The sequence below is a fragment of the Canis aureus genome, chromosome 10 (genome assembly GCF_053574225.1).
Source record: "Canis aureus isolate CA01 chromosome 10, VMU_Caureus_v.1.0, whole genome shotgun sequence".
NCBI lineage: Eukaryota > Metazoa > Chordata > Mammalia > Carnivora > Canidae > Canis > Canis aureus.
Genome location: NC_135620.1, coordinates 63209646 through 63230495, shown reverse-complemented (window position 1 = coordinate 63230495; position 20850 = coordinate 63209646). Strand labels below are relative to the sequence as shown.

The window sequence follows — 20850 nt, the reverse complement described above, 5'->3', positions numbered from 1 at the left end:
TACCAAATTTTTAAAAATTAGTGTAAGTATGTTCCAAAAATCCTTTCCCATTTGTGCCATTTTTACCCGTTCATTTTCAGATTGCCTAATGCTGGTAAATAGCATAGCTTCATATTCAATTCTCATAATGAGGTACTGTAAGGTGATTATTTAAATATTAGTATTTAAATTACTCTTTTTGAAGATAATAAAGTCTAAAAAGATTCATGGGCTGGATTCTAGCCTATGATTTTTTGTGCCCATGAACTATTCATACTAGTCTGATTTAATCACTTTAATATGGGATATTCATAAACAGCACACCTTAAAAGAATTTTTTTCCAAATTTCTAAAAATATACTAGATAATTATTCTTCAAAGCCAAATAAAATTGATCTTCAAAGTCATCTTCCCTATTTTGTCAGCAATTAGGTGTTTGAGGCAAGCCTCTAGTACATCCAGTTATCTAAGAAAGTGAATTTGGTTTTTGACTTGGAATCAAACCATTATTTGGATACTATTTGGATGTACTAATAATTTCAAACAACTCTCAGTTAAGCATTTTTCTTCAATAATAATAAACTCAGATTTCTAGGTAGTAAACACTGACAAATAATTCATTTCATCACATTTCCAAATGCTTTAAGCTATTAAGCAGTGCCACAAAATGGTGGAAAACCAAAATAATAAAATAAGACACATAATGGAACATTAAGAAAATATGTTTAGGGCAGCCCAGGTGGCACAGCAGTTTAGCGCCACCTTCAGTCCAGGGCTTGATCCTGGAGACTTGGGATCGAGTCCCATGTCGGGCTCCCTGCATGGAGCCTGCTTCTCCCTCTGCCTGTGTTTCTGCCTCTCCCTCTCTCTGTGTGTATCTCTCATGAGTAAATAAATAAAATCTTTATTTTTTTTAAAGATTTATTTATTTATGATAGATAAATATTTATTTATTTATTTACTCATGAGAGACAGAGAGAGAGAGAGAGAGAGGCAGAGACACAGGAGGAGGGAGAAGCAGGCTCCATGCCAGGAGCCTGACGTGGGACTTGATCCCGAAAGGCAGGCGCCAAACCGCTGAGCCACCCAGGGATCCCCCTAAATAAAATCTTTAAAAAATAATTTAAAAAAGAAAATATGTTTAAACCACAATGTGACTTATTTTATCAGAACTTTTCCAATTTACATCAGCTGGGAACAAGTTTTAACAAAGCTGGAAAGGACAAAGGAGAAAGAAAATAGTAGCCTTTGAGAGGAAGGGGAGAGGACATAGTGGAAAGCGAAACTTAGGAGAAACAAACTTGATCACAGGTTTTCGGAGTACCAATCCCTACTTAAATGTAACTGGGCTCAAGTTGTTTTTGAGTACTTGTGTCCATGTTTTATGGTTTTCCTGTCTTCTTCTTCCTCATTCTCAGGCTCTCAGCTATTAATTCTTGCGGCTATGAATATGCCTATCATTAACAGCTATCCCACTCCACTAGAAGAGGACTTTATTAACAGGGAAACTGAAGAAAAAAACTAAAAATTTAGTAGCACCATGGAGATAGCAGGAACTAGATGCTGAGAAACTATCATGAGAAAAGAACATGTATTCCTGCCCATCAACTCTATGATACTGATTTTGATGACTCAGATTATTTTTTGCTTTCTGTATGTTTTTTGGCTATGTTCCAGATGTTTGAGGTTATCCCATAAATGTCTTCTGAATAGGAGATCTATCTATTCTTCTAAAGTACTTTAAAGTATGATACATTTCGGGATGGCTGGGTAGCTCAGCAGTTTGGAGCCTGCCTTCAGCCCAGGGTGTGGTCCTAGAGTCCGGGGATCGAGTCCCACATTGGGCTCCCTGCATGGAGCCTGCTTCTCCCTCTGCCTATGTCTCTGCCTCTCTCTCTTCCTGTGTCTCTCATGAATAGATGGATAAAAATCTTTTTTAAAAATAAAAATTAAAACATAAAGTATGATACATTTATCTCATAATTTCTTTACATAGCTAGTCCTACCAAGTGCAAAGATGAACCTACTTACAGTCTACCTCTAAATTCAAGAATTAATTAGTTCATGAATTTATAGCAAAAGAACTTTTGATTCATTTCACTTAAAAGAATCCATTTTTAAAATTCATTTTCAAAACGCAGCACATAAGCCACCAAATGTTATCTTCTCAAGGAAGATTTTTCTACCTTCAAGTTCAAAGAAAAATCATGAAATTAAAATATTAGATGAACACAAAAGGATAATAAAGCCACCTTTCTAACACTAATACAGTTCACTACCTAGTCCACAAAGACCAAGGAAATAATATCAAATGTGAATACCTTATCTTGATATGATTACTACACAGTACATATTTTACATTAGTACACACTTGAGCTCATTATACAGCTCAAGTTGCCACTTTCCTCACACCATTTTTAATATATTCTACAGCTGTATTCTACATCAAACAGAAATCTGATTTGATAAATTGGTAATCATTTAAAAATGACCCAATTTAAAATAAAAATAAAAATCTAGAATTCAGAATCTCTTAAATAACAGGATCTAGGTTACAACACTAGTAGTCTTATTCTACTGTTTATATTTCATACCAAACATACCCTTAAAATAAGAACCTACATTTTCATATTTTAATTAAACATACAATTACACTAAACAGTGGGGCACTTAATAATAAATATAATAGCAAATTTCACTGTTACAGTGCTTATATGCATCAAGTGATGTTTTTCCAATCAGCTCATAGAAGGAAGGAATACAAAACTAGATTTTTAAGAATGTTAATAGCAATATTAATCTTCCCTTAATCATGAAATATTTATAACAAAGGTATGACTCAGATAAAATACAAAAGTACCCTTAAAATAAGTGACCAATAAGAATGTAACTGAAAAGGAAAATAACTTGATTCATCTTAATAGAGCATTTAAGAGAAATTAGATAATTTGTCCATGGCCCCAAAGATACATACATCTAGGTATCCACATTGGAATAATGAATAGATAACATTTTACTTAAGAAATTCCAAGCCAGGGATGCCTGGGTGGTTCAGTGGCTGAGCATCTGCCTTCGGCTCAGGACGTGATCCCAGAGTCCCGGGATCGAGTCCCACATCGGGCTCCCTGCATGATGCCTGCTTCTCCCTCTGCCTGTGTGTCTCTGCCTCTCTCTCTCTCTGTGTGTTTCTCATGAATAAATAAATAAAATATGTTTTTAAAAATTCCAAGCCTTTTTTAGTATTAGAAATGACTTAATAAATTCAAAATTGAAAGGGAAAACATCATTTTTTTTTTTAAACAAAATTCTCCTATTTAAATGGTTAGTCTAGTTTTTTGGGCTGGATTTTTACCTTTGAAAATTCTTCAGGTTCCTTTATATCTAATGACCGTGTTGCAAATTCTAGTAGTTCTTCTGAGTTCTCCAAGGCATTATTACATTGACTGAGCTGACTCTAAAAAACAATAATAAATCTTTAAAATAAAATTTCCTATTTCCTTGAGAATCTTAAATATATATTGTTATAACGAACTTACAATTTTAATAGCAAAAATTGAACAAAAATATTTTAGAGAACTATTAAAGCAATATAATCACTAGTCATATATGTAACAAATTTTAACTATCTTAATATATTGTACTAAACATCCTTCCATAATTTGTTCAAAATAGCTAAATTGCATACAGATATACTCATCATTTAAAAATACAAAACAAAATAAAGCAATTATTTACTTAATTTACTTACAATTCTTCTCGATCAGGGCAGTCAGGGAACTAGCAAATATTTTTTAAACTATCAATAATTTAAATTAAAAAATCAAAATATGGGTGGTGCCTGAATGGCTCAGTAGATTGAGTGTCTGCCTTCAGCTTAGGTTGTGATCCCGGGGTCCTGGGATCGAGCCCTGTATCAGACTTCCTGCTCAACAGAGAGTCTGCTTCTCCCTCTCCCCCTGACCTTCCTCCCCATTTGTATGCTCGCTGTCTCAAAATCTTTCAAAACATTAAAATAAAATAAAAAATAATAAAATATCAAAATAATCCATCTGCAGACAACATCCTGTATAAATGAAGACTAAGTTTCTTTGATATTTAACAATTTAAAGTTTATGAATCAAGTGACAGATGCATGCAGTTGAGCACCACTTTAGTACTCCATATACCACATCAACCCAAGTAATACCTACTACCATAAATGCTAATTTATAATTTCCAAAATTGGGTAACATAGGAATCACAAATCCAAGTGACAGGATTCAAAAAGAATAAAGAGAAATAAAAGACAGTAACTGTTACAGTGATATGCTCTGTTATAGTGATATATTAAATTCATGTACTAGTCTTTCTTATTCAGTTCTCTGTCACTCTATCATCTGTTGTCTAAAACTAAGCCCAGTCATGCAAAAATACTGTGATACTTTTAAGCAAAGAAACAGATCTATTTCTAAGTTTTTTAATGTACCCAAGATTCTACTTAGAATATTAGTATCTATTTATTACTATCTATTCCACATTCAAATCTACTTAGGTATCCATTAAGTTCAGCACTAAAGATAAAACTATGGCTCATTTTATTGGTTCTCATGCGTTATATTTTTACTTCGAAAAGTAGAATAGTTTTGCCAAATTTGAGGTTAAAATAGGTTTTCACGTATTATTCTAAGAACCTAATCATAATTTCCCAAAAATACTATACTTCCTATAAGTAAAGCTCTCATGACTTCTGAAGAATAATTAATAAACCACCATTTGAAACATCCCATTTGGATGAGAGCTTTATGAAAAATTTAAGCAAAATCACTCAGAAAAAAATGGTAGCTATTAATGGTCTACACAGGATCACTAGGGCAGACTAAGTTAATGTAGTATTAAAAGTAAAAGGTAACTAAAAGAATAAGGAGGGATGCGTGGGTGGCTCAGTAGTTGAGTGTCTGCCTTCGGCTGTCCCAGGATCAAGTCCCATATCCGGCTTCTTGCATGGAGCCTGCTTCTCCTGTCTCTGCCTCTCTCTCTGCCTCTCTGTCTCTCATGAATAAGTAAATAAAATCTTTTAAAAAAATAAGGAATATATCTCAAGGAATTATTAAAGTGAAAGAATCCAATCTGAGGTCAAAGTTTAAGATAAAATATTTTATTCTAAGAAAATGTTATGAGGGCATCTGGATGGCTCAGTTAAGCATCAGCCTTCGGCTTAGGTCATGATCCAAGGGTCCTGGGATCCCTGCTCAGGGAGGAGTCGGCTGCTCCCTCTGTCTGCCCCCCTGCTTGTACATGCTCTCTCTCTCTCTCTCTCTCTCTCTCTCTAATAAATAAATAAAATCTTAAAAAAAAAGAAACCTCTATGAATTTGCTTACAAAAGGGAAAGCTTAACAAAGGGGTACAAAGGAATACAATTAAAACAAGTTTGTGAACCCAAATGAAGAACAGAGATGTTCTACTGTCTCCAATTAAAGAATAAAATGGCATCGGTAGCCAAGTTGTGATTTTTTTTAATATTTGGTTTTTAAACTATCCCAATAAAGCTTTACCATTACCATTATGCTGATATTAAATTACCATTATGCTGATATTACCATAGCTTTTCCTTTGAATCATAACATAAGAATGAAGTTAACTAAATTTGTATTTCAACAACTCAGTCTTATTTTATAGCCTGCTATTCCCTAATACCTCTTCATCCCACCTAGATCACTACTCCTATGAAAAAACATTGCCAAAATTTTTGTAGCACTGAGAAGAGGCAAATATTAAGAGTTACAAAGGATAACTGGGTGATAATTTTTAAAAAATGGAATCACTGGAAAAAATGAAGATCTCAAGTTATGCTACAGGAAGAAAAAATGGTTCTAACATCCTTGCAGTCACCACACCCAAACAGCATCATCTCACACTCATTAAGATGGCTACTACCAAAAAAATTTTTAAATGGATGAATGGGTGATGGTGGTCAAAAGGTACAAACTTCCGATTATAAAATAAGTCCTGGAAATGTAACATACAGCATAGTGAAAAGAATACTATATTGTATATTTTTTTAAGTAAGCTCTAGGACGGATGTGGGGCTTGAACTCATGACCCTGAGATCAAGAGTCTCACGCTCTACTGACTGAGCCAGACAGATGCCCCTACTGTATTGTACATTTAAACATTGCTAAGAGAGTAGACCTTAACTTATCAAACTTCACACCCAAAAAAAAACAAAAAAATCCAGTCAAGAAATTGGCAGAGGACATGAACAGACATTTCTCCAAAGACAACACACAAATGGCTAACAGACACATGAAAAAATGCTTAACTAACTACACTTGGCATGAGGGAAATGCAAATCAAAACCACAATGAGATACCACCTCACACCTGTCAGAATGGCTAAAATTAATGACTCAGGAAACAACCGATGTTGATGAGGATGCAGAGAAAGGGAAACCCTCTTACATTGTTGGTGGGAAAGCAAACTGGTGCAGCCACTCTGGAAAACTGTATGGAGCTTCCTCCAAAAGTTAAAAATAGAGCTACTCTTTGTCCCAGCAATTGAACTACTAGCTATTTATCCAAAGGATACAAACACAGTGATTCAAAGGGGCACCTGCACCCCAATGTTTATAGCAGCAATGTCCATAACAGTCAAACTATGGAAAGAGCCCTGATGTCCATCAGCAGATGAATAAAGAAGATGTAGTATATATACACAATGGAATATTATTACTCAGCCATCAAAAACAAGGAAATCTTGCCATTTGTAATGATATGGATGGAACTATATGGTATTATGCTAAGTGAAATAAGTCAGAGAAAAATAAATACCATATGATTTCACTCACGTGTTGAATTTAAGAAACAAAACAAATGAACATAGGGGAAGGGAAGGAAAAATAAAATAAGATGAAATCAGAGGAGGAGGCAAAACCATAAGAGACACTGAACTTTAAGAAACAAACTGAGAATTGCTGGAGGGGGTGGGGGGAACAGATAATCGGGTGATGGGCATTAAGGAGGGCACTTGATGGAAAGAGCATTGGGAGTTATATGCAACTGATAAATCACTAAATTCTACCTCTGAAACTGATGAAAAAAATATGACATATGATTTAAAGCAGTAATTTGTGAATAGCCTCAGAGGAAAAAAAGAGTAGATCTTAAAGGTTCTCATTAGAAGAAAAAAAATGTGTAACTATGTGTGGTGTTGCATGTCAATATATATTTGCATACACACACACACACACATTTTCTTTATTCATATAAAGAAATATATAGGGCAGCCCGGGTGGCTCAATGGTTTAGTTGCCTACCTTCGGCCCAGGGCATGATCCTGGAGACCTGGGATCGAGTCCCACATCAGGCTCCCTGCATGGAGCCTGCTTCTCCTTCTGCCTGTGTCTTTGCCTGCCTCTCTCTCTGTCTCTCTCATGAATAAATAAAATCTTTTAAAAAATTGTTAGTTTAAAAAAAATCTATACAAACGTACATATATACACACACATTTTTATTCATATAAAGATATATAAATGTACATACATACACATACACACATATATAGTGAAATATAATTCAGTCATAAAAAGGAAATTCTAGCACATATTGCAAGATGGACAAACTTTAAAGACATTACACTGAGTGAAATAAGCCAGTTACAGAAGGGGCAGATACTGAATTATTCCACTTATGTGAGGTTATCTAGAGTAATCAAAATCATGAAAACACACTAGTGGTTGCCAGTGGTGGGGTAAAAAGCAAATAGGTAGTTGTTGTTCGATGGGTATAGAGTTTCAGTTTTAAAGATAAAAAGTTCTAGAGATCTGTTACACAACAATGTCAATAGAGTTAACACTACTGAACTATACATTTTAAAAAGGTTACAATGGTAAATCTTAGGTTTTTATCACTATTAAGAAAAAACAAGATATCTATGAGGAAACCAAAAGTTAATCATTTTTCTACAAGATAAAAGTAGTTATTCACAGAAATTCACTCATTTTTTTCTGTCAGTAAATCAAATATTAAACAGACAAAAGTTATCTATATTTAAATATGCTGCATGATCTCACCTGTAATTCTTGTGATTTACGAGCTTGTTCCTGCTTGATACTGTTAATCATACTTTCCTTCACCTCATCCAAAATAGAATATAAACTATCAAATTCTTCATCTAACTCCGAAAGTATGTTAGAAGAATTTTCCTGTTTAATAAACAAAACAATGATTTTTACTTGAAGAGCTGTCAAATACCTGAAAATTAAAAGATATGCTTACAAAAGACAGAACAGATTCACATTTATAAACTATCTCAAGCTAAAATCATATAAGCAAAAAAATTCTAATATTTGTTTTGTTTTTTCACCACACACGAATGGATTTTATTCCAGGACTTGAAGGAAATTTCAACTATTTGGAAACTTGCCCAAAAAATTATGAATTACAAAAATAAAGGACATGACCCATAAAATTAAATCAACAAATTTTTTTTAAACCTTGATAGAACTTAGGAAGTCTAAGTATAATAATAATAATTGCTATAGTGGGTACTATGTGCCAAGTACTGTTTAAATACCCAACACTTATGAACTAATTTTATCCTAACAAGCACAGCTTTACTTTACAGATGGAAGAACTGACACACAATGAAGCTAAGTCATACAACTAGAAAAGTGGTTGGACCCAGAATTTGAATAAGGGTACTAGGCACAAAGTCAGTATTCTTAACTACTGTACTATCTTGCTTTTTCTAAAAGCAGGAATAGAGAGGCATCTGGTTGGCTCAGTCAATAGAGCATTCAGCTCTCATTCCTGAGGTCAAGCCCCACATATGCATGGAACCTACTTAAAAAATAATAAATCAATGATAAAAACAGGAATAGAAGGAAACTTCCTAAACACAATACAGTATTTATCAAAAATCAACAATGAAGTAACAGTGATGAGATGTCCAAGAATACATGGAAGATATCAATGAGGACCCTCTATGTGATATCCTACAATGAGATACCACTTCCATCTTTAGAAGCCTCTGGTCTGATTGGAGGGGGGGAAGGGTATCATATCAATTTAAGAATGGTCCAACTAGAGCCCAGTGTTTTAAAAATTTATTAAACTGCTATATGAAAATTATCTATATGCTAAGGAGTATCATAACTAGCCTACCATAAGTTGATCTGAAAATACACACAGACACGTTAAGCTCAGAATAACTGACAAGGTAATTTAACAATAGTTGAACACTGTAGGGCCAACTAACTGGAAGCACTGAGGTCAAATGAGTACAAGTTTAAGAGGGAAGAAGAAGCATTTCAAGAAGGTCTTTCAGAGATGAGTGGGATCTGGAAAAATCTAAGGAACATTAGCAAAAAAGGATAAAAGTTCTTCTTAGGGAACACAGTCCCTACCTAAATGATGACAGTCTAGATTAGAGTAGAAGGGTAAAAACTATACAGGGGAGGGCCTTGGCCAAGATAAAGGAAAGAATTAATCCATCTTGCAATATGACTTACCTAAGTGATAGAACAGAGGGGGTGGAGTAGAATAAAAAATGTAATTAAAAATTCTAATATTTGACATATGCTTTAAAAACAGGTAAATCCTAGAAGCTGGCTGCTAATGCTGACAGCACTATCTCAGTTATGCTGAGTTAAGCATCTTTTATGGAGTAGCCCATACTCTCCTCTTTATCTTTTACAACACCATTTCCATAGGACAATGTGAAAAATTGTTTTAAACTGCCAACTTTGTCCAGAATTTCAGGTTCCAAGGCAGATCCTAAGCCAGTGGTTCTCAACCTTTGTCATGCATCACAATCATCAATGAGCATTTTAATAAAATATTCCAGAAATTTTGTTTCCATAACTGAAGAACAGTTTGTGCACACAGGGATGGGGCTAATTTTGCGTGAATGGTACGATTGTTCAGGTTGTCTAAAACAGTGCATTTACATAAGATATACAGAACTTAACAAGACCAAACAATTCCTTACTGGACCTAAGAGATTTATCAAACATTGATTTTTAGTGCTCAAAGAACCTCACAAGTCATCTACTGACTAAAATTTGTAGTCAAACTCCTAAATTTTAGGAATTAAAATACAGAAGTGACTTGCCCAAAGCCACACAACTAATTAATGATGGCAGAATCAATAAAACATTTCAAGCCTGTTGACGTCCCAGAGCTCCTCACTGCCACGTTAAGCAAGATGCTGCTATTTCAACAATAACTTAAAATATCTGTGAAATCTCTAGATAAGCAATAACCACACTTGCAGTAATTATGAGAAGAAATCATCTTAGGCATTTCTCAACTTAGATAAATCATTCAATTAAGAGAATTGGCACTGGTTAAGAAAACTAATATGTACAATCTATTGTAGTAACATAAACCAAACTTTTGCTTATAATTTTTATAAAAATTAGATATTACCTCACTTGGAGTCTTACCAAAAATGGCATTAATCATTTTACTAATTGATTTGCAGTAATAAGAACAAGCTGTGGCAAAAGAAATGTGCAGTCTGGTAGGAAAAAGAACGAAGTCAAATCTCACATTAACCACTCAGTAACAGTGTGACCTTGGACAAGCCACTTAAATTCGTGGACCTCAGTTTACTTATCTGTAAAAAGAGAATGGACTACTTCTTGATAACCAATTGACACATACTTATAGTCTCTTACACTCTACCTCTTATGCCTCCATCTTCAGTGACAAGGTTGTAGTTCAATTCTCCCTCTAGTTTTCTTTCTAGGTTCTAAGGTAGACTACTAATAATTATTCATCAGAAAAATAGTTTGGGCTATCTCTGGCTTATGATCTCTTTTTCCAGATGTCAAATGTGATAATTCTCTTATATACAGATCAAGAGTCTTAGAACTAGCTTTGCTTATTTAAAGAAAGTGGATTTGTGGATTCACCAAATTTTCCAGTAAAAAAGTTTGAGAATGACAGTTAAAGTGATGAAGATCTTAATCAACTAACCTCAATTACAATAAATTCTGAAGTAAAGGAAATAACAAGGACCATAAAGTTTAACAAGCCAAGACCCAAGCAAAAACCTAGGTTCAAACAAACAAAAATCACAGGAAAGGATTTACTGTCTACTGGTATCCTATAGATCCTCTGTTTATTTCACCAATAAATTCATTAAGGCACATTCATCCACATTTGATTACATACTACATGGATTATCTGCCCAAACCTGGAACCATTTCCTTAAACATTTCTCTTCCTCATTAGGCACGTTATTTTTAAAAGTTTAACTTTCTTCCAGTTCTGCAAGCAGACCTCTTACCAGCCACATTTTCCTTCCAGTATTTACTGTAAAAGAAATGGTTAGCTTCCCACTACTCTGAAAACGTGTAATTTGCTCTTAATTGGAATTATAAAACAATTATCTATAATGGAAAGGTTCAAAAGCGAGCACTGTAATATTCCCTACCAACTACTACTCCAGAGTTTTCTTCTTCCCCTACTATTTGATCTTTCCATAGAGAATACAAAAATAGTAAGGAAAACATTTTTCTTTATCTGCATTTAAAAACCATGCTCTCACCTTAATTTATAATCTAGAGTTGATGTAGTATATTTATGCTTCTGATTTGACCCAACATCATTCCTTGCAACACATTACACATTTTTTTCATATTACACATTTTTTACACATTTTTAAAAAGATTCATACCTGTACTCCTTTTAGTGTTTGATTTAGTGTATCAATAAAGTTCTGAATTTCATCATTTTTATTTGCCAGAGTTGAAATGATCCTTTGTAGAGCTTCCTAGGATTAAAACAAATGAAACAAAAACTTAACATCATGATATTTTAATAAAAGTATTAAGCATAACAATTCTCTCAACAATCCATATAAGAGGAGAAATGTAAAATTTCTCATTATCAAATTTCCAAAGGCCTATAATTACAAAAGATAGGATATGCATGTACTGTTTTAAAACTTCTTATTCCTAGTGTACAACTTAATCACCACCATACCTTTCATATTGAAGATAATCAATATAATTTAATGCCAATACTATTATTTTAGGTAATAGGGCCAGAGGTAAGGAATAAAACCAAATCCTTAAATGCTGCAAAAACAAATGGAACTTCCTAATACAATATTAAGATATGAAGAATTTTTTAAAGAGCAGTAAAAGTTGACATTTTATTTATAAAAATAAACAAATACCAAAGTAGATAAATTTGTAGCTAAAATTACAATATTCATCACAGTACTTACAGATGCTATAAAACCATAATTAAAGAGTTAAGTAATTTTAATAGCAAGTATCTCAGATTTTTAAGATTTATTTATTTATTCATGAGAGAGACAGAAAGAGAGGCAGAGACATAGGCAGAGGGAGAAGCAGGCTCCCCGAGGGGAGCCTAATGCAGGACCTGATCCCAAGACCCCAGGACCCCAAAGGCAGATGCTCAACCAATGAGCTACCCAGGTGCCCTACCTCAAAAGACTTTTTGATAATGCTTTCTATTTAAATAAAATACTTAGTTATTTAATCTTCTCATACTCTCCAGTTCAGTGCTATACAATTAAGTTCTCTGCTATGATACACATAGCCTATACATGTGCTGTCCAATATGCTAGTCAATAGCTATATGAAGCTAATGAGCTCTTGAAATGTAGACAGAACTGAGGAACTGAGTTTACTGATTTTACCTTTAATTATTTTCACGTTCTCTAGCCATATGTGACAAGTGCTGTCATACTGGACAGCATAGGTCTAGCTGTTCAGTAACTCTTCATGGGTAGTAAGAGCAAAATCCAAACAAGGTACTTGTATTCTCAGTAAGAATCAAATGCAAGTATTTTTACTTTATAATTTTCCCAGAAGTACAAGTCTTGCTTCTGTAAGTACCAGAAATATAAATATTTTAATAATATCATATAAGACTTTGTGATAAAGGTTCTCCTCAGTATATAACCAGATATCAGTAAAGGGCTATATCTAAAGAGCTCAGGAAATAAACTGATAAAGAGTATTTCATATAAATGCTCATAAGGCATTATAGTAGGAAAAAATTAAAAATAATCATAATAGTTCTCAATTTTCACAAGAATCTCTGAAGATAAGGAGGTATTATCCTCATCCTTGAGGCTGCTCAGGGTTCTGTGTTATATATATTCACTTACTTATACTATTTTTCCCATTCTCACAGTTGGTAGTATTTTAGTATAATAATACAATGAAATTATGCTATGAGAGAAGATCAATACCAAGAGTTAGCTGTTTATCCTGTGGTGTTCTTTCCAGAAATAGGTGCACCAAGATTTTAATACAAAAACAACCAGCAGAGGGGCAGTATGAAGCCAGGATTTGGGGCAGGGGTGAGTACAGTTGTAAGGGCAAGAATGGTAGTACAGAGATAATAGAAAAAGAGGGCAGAGGACTTAAGAGGCTTCCAATTATTCATCCAAGGTATATCTCCTACCTTGGATGAATAATTGGAAGCCTCGTAAGTAAATATTTATATTTATATATATATATATATATTTTTTTTTTTTAAACACAATGGAAGGGGCGCCTAGGTGGCTTAGGGAGTTAAGCATCTGCCTCCAGCTCAGGTTGTGATCTCAGGGTCCTGGGATTGAGCCCCACATTGGGCTCCCTGCTCAGCAGGGAGTCTGCTTCTCCCTCTCCTTCTATTCCCTCCCCACAAAGTCGTGCTCTTTTCTCTCTCACTCTCTCTCTCAAATAAATAAAATATTTTTTAAAAAAAACAGTGGAAGAGTAGTAATGGTTCTGCATAATCATTGGACTGTGTAGAGTAAGCTTCAATGAAGACTGGACTCTTTCTGGGGCCTTTGGGTAGTTCAGTCAGTTGAGGGTCCAGTCATGATCTTGGGATTGTGAGATGAAGCCTGGGTCAGGCTCAGCGGGTAGTCTGCTTGGGATTCTCTCTCTCCCTCTGCTCCTCCTTCTTGCTCTTGTGTGCGCTCTCTCTCTCTCTCAAATAAATAAATAAATATTTAAAAAATAAAAAAGAGACTGGGCTCTTTTTGGTAAATGGACTATAGCTGCCTCCTCCTTTATCTCTCCTAATGGCAGGGCTACATTCAAACTGTACAGATGATAAAATGGTAGTAACTGCTAGTAGGGTAAAAATTATGCTCAGTCTGTTTACAAAGTCCATGCTGTTTACCACTTTAGAATACTGTTTCTAAGTCTAGCCAATTTGCCCATCATATGAAATATTCATATAATAAACTATATATTCTTTTTAAATTTTGGTTTGCTAAGCCTCTTCATGACATACAAAACTTAGAATTTACATAGTAAAGAATCACTGGTGGAGGTTAAGCTCTGTCCAGTGCTAAGCATACTCATGAACTTCAAGGTAAAGATGAGTCTTCCTAGGAGAGATTTTATCCCATGAAAAGGAGGAGTCAGACTCAATGAATTCAACTCAAAAACAAAATTTCAATCACCTATATATATGAGTCCAATAAAAACAAAGAAATTTCACCAAAGAACCTGTGAGGCACTGATACATAAAAAAGGCAGATCTAATTCAGAACAACAACAACAAAAGCCCACAAAGCCCAAAAAACTTCCCTAGTACAAAACAGTTTTTCATATTTTTGTCTGAGTTTTGTCTGAGACAAAAACAAAGCTGCACCTGAAGACACCTGACATGTAAGTTATATGAACTTAAAGAATCATCAGGATAATGCTGTCCTTTGTGTATTGTACTACTCCATACCTCCAAGACATAATACTGTGAGATTACAGTAATCTTATGGTAAAGACCATAAAAAATCTAATGGTAAATACTATTCCTTTTTAATTAATTCAAAACTCTGCCATTACCAGAAAATGAAAAGTCATCTTTCTCAATTTGTGTTGGTCCATGAAGAGTTAATAGCAATTTCTGGAAAGAAACCCTCTGATCTATGTGTTAAAGCTTTGGGGGTAATGGTATTCTAAATGAATTACCTAAGGTTTTAAAAATATCACACTCCCCCAGAAAGTAGTTGGGAACCAAAGGTCTCTAAAGTGTGATATAGTATTTCAGGGAAACATCATCTCATTCTTTGAAGAGAAAATGCTTTGTGGCTCACATTTTGCACTTCAGTGGGAGTTCCAGTACAGAATTAGGGTCTACCACGGAACACCTAAACAAAGGGCCCACATCCTGAGAAAGACAGCTTACCTTACTGCCAAAGTAAAAAGACTGAAGTCTGAAATTCTCTGGGGGTGGGGGAGGGTATTACTCCAATCTCTAGGTAGGGAGAGCTTCGGAGCCTTTGCTATAATGTACACCACTGAGATGCTATATGAATGGACAAGCCAGCTGTAGAGGGCTTTGGAGCCTCAGCATTTAAGGTGACCTGTATTTTAACAGCTACCAAATGCATTAGAAAACATGGCTGCAGTGGGGCACCTGGGTAGCTCAGTCAGTTAAGTGCCTGCTTTCTGCCTTCAGTTCAGGTCATGATCTCAAGGTCCTGGGATCAAGCTCCACATAGGGACTCCCTGCTCACTGGAGAATCTGCTTCTCCCTCTCCCTCTGACCTTCCCTACACTCGTTCTTTCTCTCACTCTCTCAAATAAATAAAATCTTAAAAAGAAGAAGAAAAAAAACCGAAGAAACAATCATCCAGGTGAATAAGAGTACCCAAAGCAACCAATGTGACCTTGGTAGCTAATACAGATAAAGAGCTGCCTCTATCCTAAGCTTTTTTCTTTTCTTTTTTTTTTTTAAGATTTTATTTATTTATTTATTTATAAGAAACACAGAGAGAGAGGCAGAGACACAGGCAGAGGGAGAAGCAGGCTCCCTCCAGGGAGCCCAATGTGGGACTCAATCCCCTAACCAAGGATCATGCCCTGAGCTTAGGGCAGATGCTCAACCACTAAGCCACCCAAGCGTCCCAACTCTAAGCTTTTCTAAGAAAAAAGGGATGTATCATGAAAGTTCTCCAAGAATAGACTGCTGAAGAGCTCCAGAAGCTCTGAAGCCACTTTCCCTTTAATCTGGAGAGAATGAGCAAATGCAAGACTGTAATCAAGAACTCACATTTTGTATTCTCCTATAGTCAAAGTTCATCGGGAAGGGATGAGAAATAAATAATCAAGGGGACCAAGGCTTCAATCATTCTGGTCCTCACAAGAACAGGGACTGGCTAGACTAAGGGTGAAAATGGCATGAAGACAGAAAGAACTAAGGAACTTGGGACTGAGTAGAACTGGAAAACAAATACAAGTAACCAAAAATTTTAAGTACCACCACCAATACCAAAACTTATAAAAACTAAAGGATAAGGATTACATGAACTGAGTTCTGAAACTCAACTCTATCTTGTGTATGTGATATGAGGTGAGGCTAAAGTTTTCTGTAGGTAGTAAGAGTCAGAAGAAAGGTGTATACAGCGATAGTGTGTGCCTAATAGGCATACAACAGGAGACTAGCTAAATATGTACCAAATCCAGTATAAATTTGTTAAAGTGTTTTATAAATATGACAGGCAACATGCCAGGGCAGGGTATCTATATTCAGAAAATTAGAGAAAGAGAAAAGAATTAAAAGATACCATAATCTTTTGAGTTTTCTACCCCACTTTATCCCTTTAGGGCCTCCACAATTAATCAATAGCTTTTAAAATGGAGACGCAGTAATTGGTAAAGAAGTTGAAGAGGAAGCACAAAGCCAAAAGTCTCAATGAATGTAACGTAAGCAATCAGTGCACCAGTAGATGCAGAGCCTCTTCTCTGAGCCCCAGATCATCTTCATACAACTGCTTACTTGGAATCTCCACCTGGATGTCTCATAAGCACTTCAAAGCTCAACATGTCATAATGTCCCCCACTAAACCTAAGCCCTTTTCTAGTGTTCTATTTCTGCAAATGGTGGTACTAGCTGCAAAATCAGAAACCTAGGCTGCCATCATCATTACATCCCCCTCCTCTCATTTGTGCTCTACATGTAGTCATCAAGTCCTGTGGATTTTACCTCTTAAGTAGTTCTGTAATTAATACTACTACCTTAGCATAAGTCAGTATCATATTTCAACTTATACTCTTGTGAAACTTAACTAGCTTGTGATCCATTTTTTTCTCCCCAACAATCAGTTCTGAATACTGCAGCGAGAATAATATGATAGCATCACTCTTTCTTTTAATTTAGTCTTCAATGGCTTCCTTTGATAAAACTGAAAGCCTTGGGACACCTGGATGGCTCAGTGTTTGAGTGTCTGCCTTTGGCTCAGGGCATGATCCGGAGATCGAGTCCCACGTTGGGCTCCCTGCATGGAGTCTGCTTCTCCCTTTGCCTATGTCTCTGCCTCTGTGTGTGTCTCTCATGAATAAATAAATAAAATCTTTTTAAAAACCCTGAAAATCTTTTAACATGATGTTAACATGACCTTATATAATCTGTAAACCCCTCCATGATCTTCCCGGTGCCAACCTCTCCTGCTTCAGCTCACACCAGACTTCCTCTTTCTTGCTACATTCCAGCTACAGCAGCCTGCTGTGAGTTTCTCTAATATGCCTTGTTTCCCACCTGGGAACCTTCACACCTATCAGTTCCTCTGCCTATAAACACTGTTCTAAAATGTATACACAACGTATTGTTAAAAGAAGTTCCATCATTAAGATAAGTTCCAAAAAGGTATTTATGGAATGGACTTATTGTAGAATACATTTGCGTCAATTATTATCAAAACCTGATGATAGACGACACCTGCTCTGTCGGATTCTACCAATGTGAAAGGATGCCTACAAGGATCTCAGATTTCATCTCAGACCTCAAGTCTCCCATTACCTTTCAATATAATTATATTAGGAGACTTCAGGTGGCCATGACTAAAAGTTCTAGGTGATACAGGTCTGAAGATGCGCGTCGCCAAATACCAAATTTGCTGGATCACAATAAAATACATAGGGCATATATCTCTAAAAGAAGTGTGCACAGGCAATCTCAGCCATTATCCTTCGGTCAAGAACCACAGTTACCAGGACCTCAAAAATCTACTATATCAGGATTTAGCCTCTCAATTACTTGACAAGGGAAACTGGCTCAGATAAGTGCTATGCTAACAAACACAAAAACAGGGAGGGGGGCTATATACCTCTCCAAGCACAACTGCAATCATTCCCATGGAATGGATCAAAAATCTAGGATGCTGCGATGTGCAAGGCATGAGGTATCCTCTTCAAAGAAGCATAGCTTAATATTATGCTGATAGTCACAATCGCGAAGTAAAGGCACAATCAACAGTCTCTTCCACAAAATAACACTTTTATACTCTTAAGTATAGCACCATTTTAAGCTCTTTACATATATTAATTCATTTAACCCTCTCAAGAATCCTATGAAGTAGGACACTAATATTATCCCTATTTTCCAATTTGGAAGCTGAGATATAGAGAGGTTAAATAATAGTTTGCTCAAGATCTCCATGCTAACGTGGCAGAGCCTGGATTCAAATTAAGGCAGTCTCACTCCTAAGTCTGTGCTCTTAATTATTACACTGTATTACCTGAAAATAAAGATGAGAGGTAAATGAAAAGAGTATCTAAGGGCACCAAAAAGACTAAGATTTTACTTCAAGACTGTAAAAACTGGAGCTAAAAAAAAAAAAAAAAAAAAAAAAACTGGAGCTGATTAGCAGATTGTAACATATACCACCCTGCCAGATACAAGAGGAACAAAAACAGCTATTCTTACTATAGGCATCTTATTAAGCCTGAGAACATAATGACTTTCAACATTTGAAAGGGCACGGTTCTACTCGTTTTAGCTTAATATATGTGAAGATGCCAAATTCAAATATTGAGTGTTAATTCTGCTACATTCAACAAAAACTCTGCCAAGTTGGGTTACTTACTTAGAAACTATCCAGTGCAGTAAGTTCCTGAAATTACGTTTCAGAAACCTCCTGTTCTTAGAACCAGTGGCAGAAATTCATTATACCCAGGTTTATATGCTAGTCTGAATTTGAGGACCTCAATGACCAAGCAGTCATAATTAGAGAAACACCTTGACATATGAATTTCCGACCAGCATCTACTCACACTGACAAGATCTCTGATTCAAATTCTACATTAGTATTCCAGACCATCAAAATACACAAATCTAGAATTACTGCAAATATCACTAGTCAATCTACAATTTAAGAAGGTCAAACTATTCTTATGGCCATTTCAGTAGTATTCACTAAGCACATAGAAAGTGTGCCAGATGCTATGCTAAACATAATAGATTTTTAAAAAGTGGTATCAGCCTTTCCATTTAACGGCTCAAGAAAAGGAAAGTAAGAGAAGAAATTCTCTTACAAAAAATAAAAAAATAGAAAAAAAAAAGAAATTTTCTTACATCACATAGCTATCAAGCGGCAGTCACAATTCAAATCTAGGAAGCTCCCTCTATTTTCATGGTACCCTAGGCTGCTTACACTGCCATGGACTGTACATAACAAGCATAGTGTTCCTGCAATTAGAGTAAAGGGATCAATGAAACCAGGATATAGCATTTCTGGAAAACATCCTTATGCCACCAGAAATGATACCACTTGCATCACACCACACCATAGACTTTTCCTTTGAATTAGGTAACAAGAACTGAAATCTAGAACGCTCTATCCAGCTGGTAAGCTAGACAATCAGAATCTCACCAGCTGACCATAGCTCTGACAACACAAATAAAAGTATTATGCTCAGATGTTATATGAAGAACTGAAAAAGGAGAATTATATATTGCTGAGGAATTCAGGAATCTGATCATCATAACTGGTAGAAAGCCATGCCCTCTTTTATCAGTGAAACAGTTAGGAACACCACCTGTTTACAGAGGCAACTGAGGTGATCCACAGAAAAAAATCTAATAAAAGACCTGGTGGGAAATGCTGCCTTTCAACCTTGAACCCAGCTGGAAGATATGAGGACAGAAGAGGTACTCTCTCACCTAGGATTTGAAGAAATATAATGAATGACGACCTAGGGAAGCTTTACCCTTGCACAGTGACCTCTGAATTGGCTGTTCCATTCAGTGAAGTCTAGGAAGCTCATATTCAGCCAGAGAAACCAGAGGTCCCACCATCTGAGGGAGGTGCAAAGGGAATGAAGACAGGGTACACTCAGGCTCTGCGGTGGCAATACAAACTAACAATCCTTGTGTCTTTTTTTTCTTAAGATTTTATTTATTCACAAGAGACGGGGGGGGGGGGGGCGCACAGACGAAGGCAGAGGGAGAAGCAGAACAACCCTTCTCAAGGGCAACTTGGCAATATGTACCAAAAGATTTTTAAAACTTTAGACAGATTGACTCAATAATTCCATTTCTACTAAATTTATTCTAAGTTGGGATGCCTGGGTGGCTCAGCGGTTTAGCGCCTGCCTATGGCCCAGGACATGATCCTAGAGTTCCAGGATTGAGTCCCACTTTGGGCTCCCTGCATGGAGCCTGCTTCTCCCTCTGCCTGTGTTTATGCCTCTCTCTCTCATGAATAAATAAAATATTTTTAAAAGTAAATAAATAGGGCAGCCCAGGTGGCTCAGTGGTTTAGCGCTGCCTTCAGCCCAGAGCCTGATCCTGGGGACCCGGGATCAAGTCCCACGTCGGGCTCCTGCATGGAACCTGCTTCTTCCTCTGCCTGTGTCTCTGCCTCTCTCTCTCCGTGTCTCTCATGAATAAATAAATAAAATCTTTTTAAAAAATTTTAAAAGTAAATAAGTAAATAAATTTATTCTAAGTAAATAACTAAAGGTATAAACAGAGACTTGACTATATTTGTCTCAGTGTTATTTATAACACAAGAAGGTTGGGACCAACATAAACATACAATAAAGAGTACTGATTAAAAATCAAGTAATATACAGCCATACAAAAGAATTCTGAATTAAGTGCTGTAGAATGATATTAACATGGTAA

The 20850-nt window shown here is 35.8% G+C and overlaps 1 protein-coding gene and 1 long non-coding RNA gene across 11 annotated transcripts in view; one reads left to right on the top strand and one right to left on the bottom strand.

The window, feature by feature from the left end:
• Positions 1 to 20850, top strand: part of LOC144322590 (uncharacterized) — a 70999-nt gene that overhangs the window by 34479 nt on the left and 15670 nt on the right. The gene's annotated exons all lie outside the window — the stretch shown is intronic.
• FSD1L (fibronectin type III and SPRY domain containing 1 like) overlaps positions 1 to 20850 on the bottom strand; it is a 72666-nt gene that overhangs the window by 40703 nt on the left and 11113 nt on the right. For 9 of the 10 annotated variants that reach the window (XR_013388205.1, XM_077912777.1, XM_077912779.1 and 6 more), the window contains exons 2-4: positions 11642 to 11737; positions 8028 to 8159; positions 3332 to 3433 (exon numbers count right to left, since the gene is read on the bottom strand). Coding sequence is in view for 9 of the 10 variants with exons in the window: in XM_077912777.1 (XP_077768903.1) it covers positions 3332 to 3433; positions 8028 to 8159; positions 11642 to 11737 (330 nt within the window). In the remaining variant the exon portion in view is untranslated. Of the gene's footprint in view, positions 1 to 3331; positions 3434 to 8027; positions 8160 to 11641; positions 11738 to 12634; positions 12782 to 20850 lie in introns of those variants that run through there. The other variant, XM_077912784.1, reaches the window with a different exon arrangement.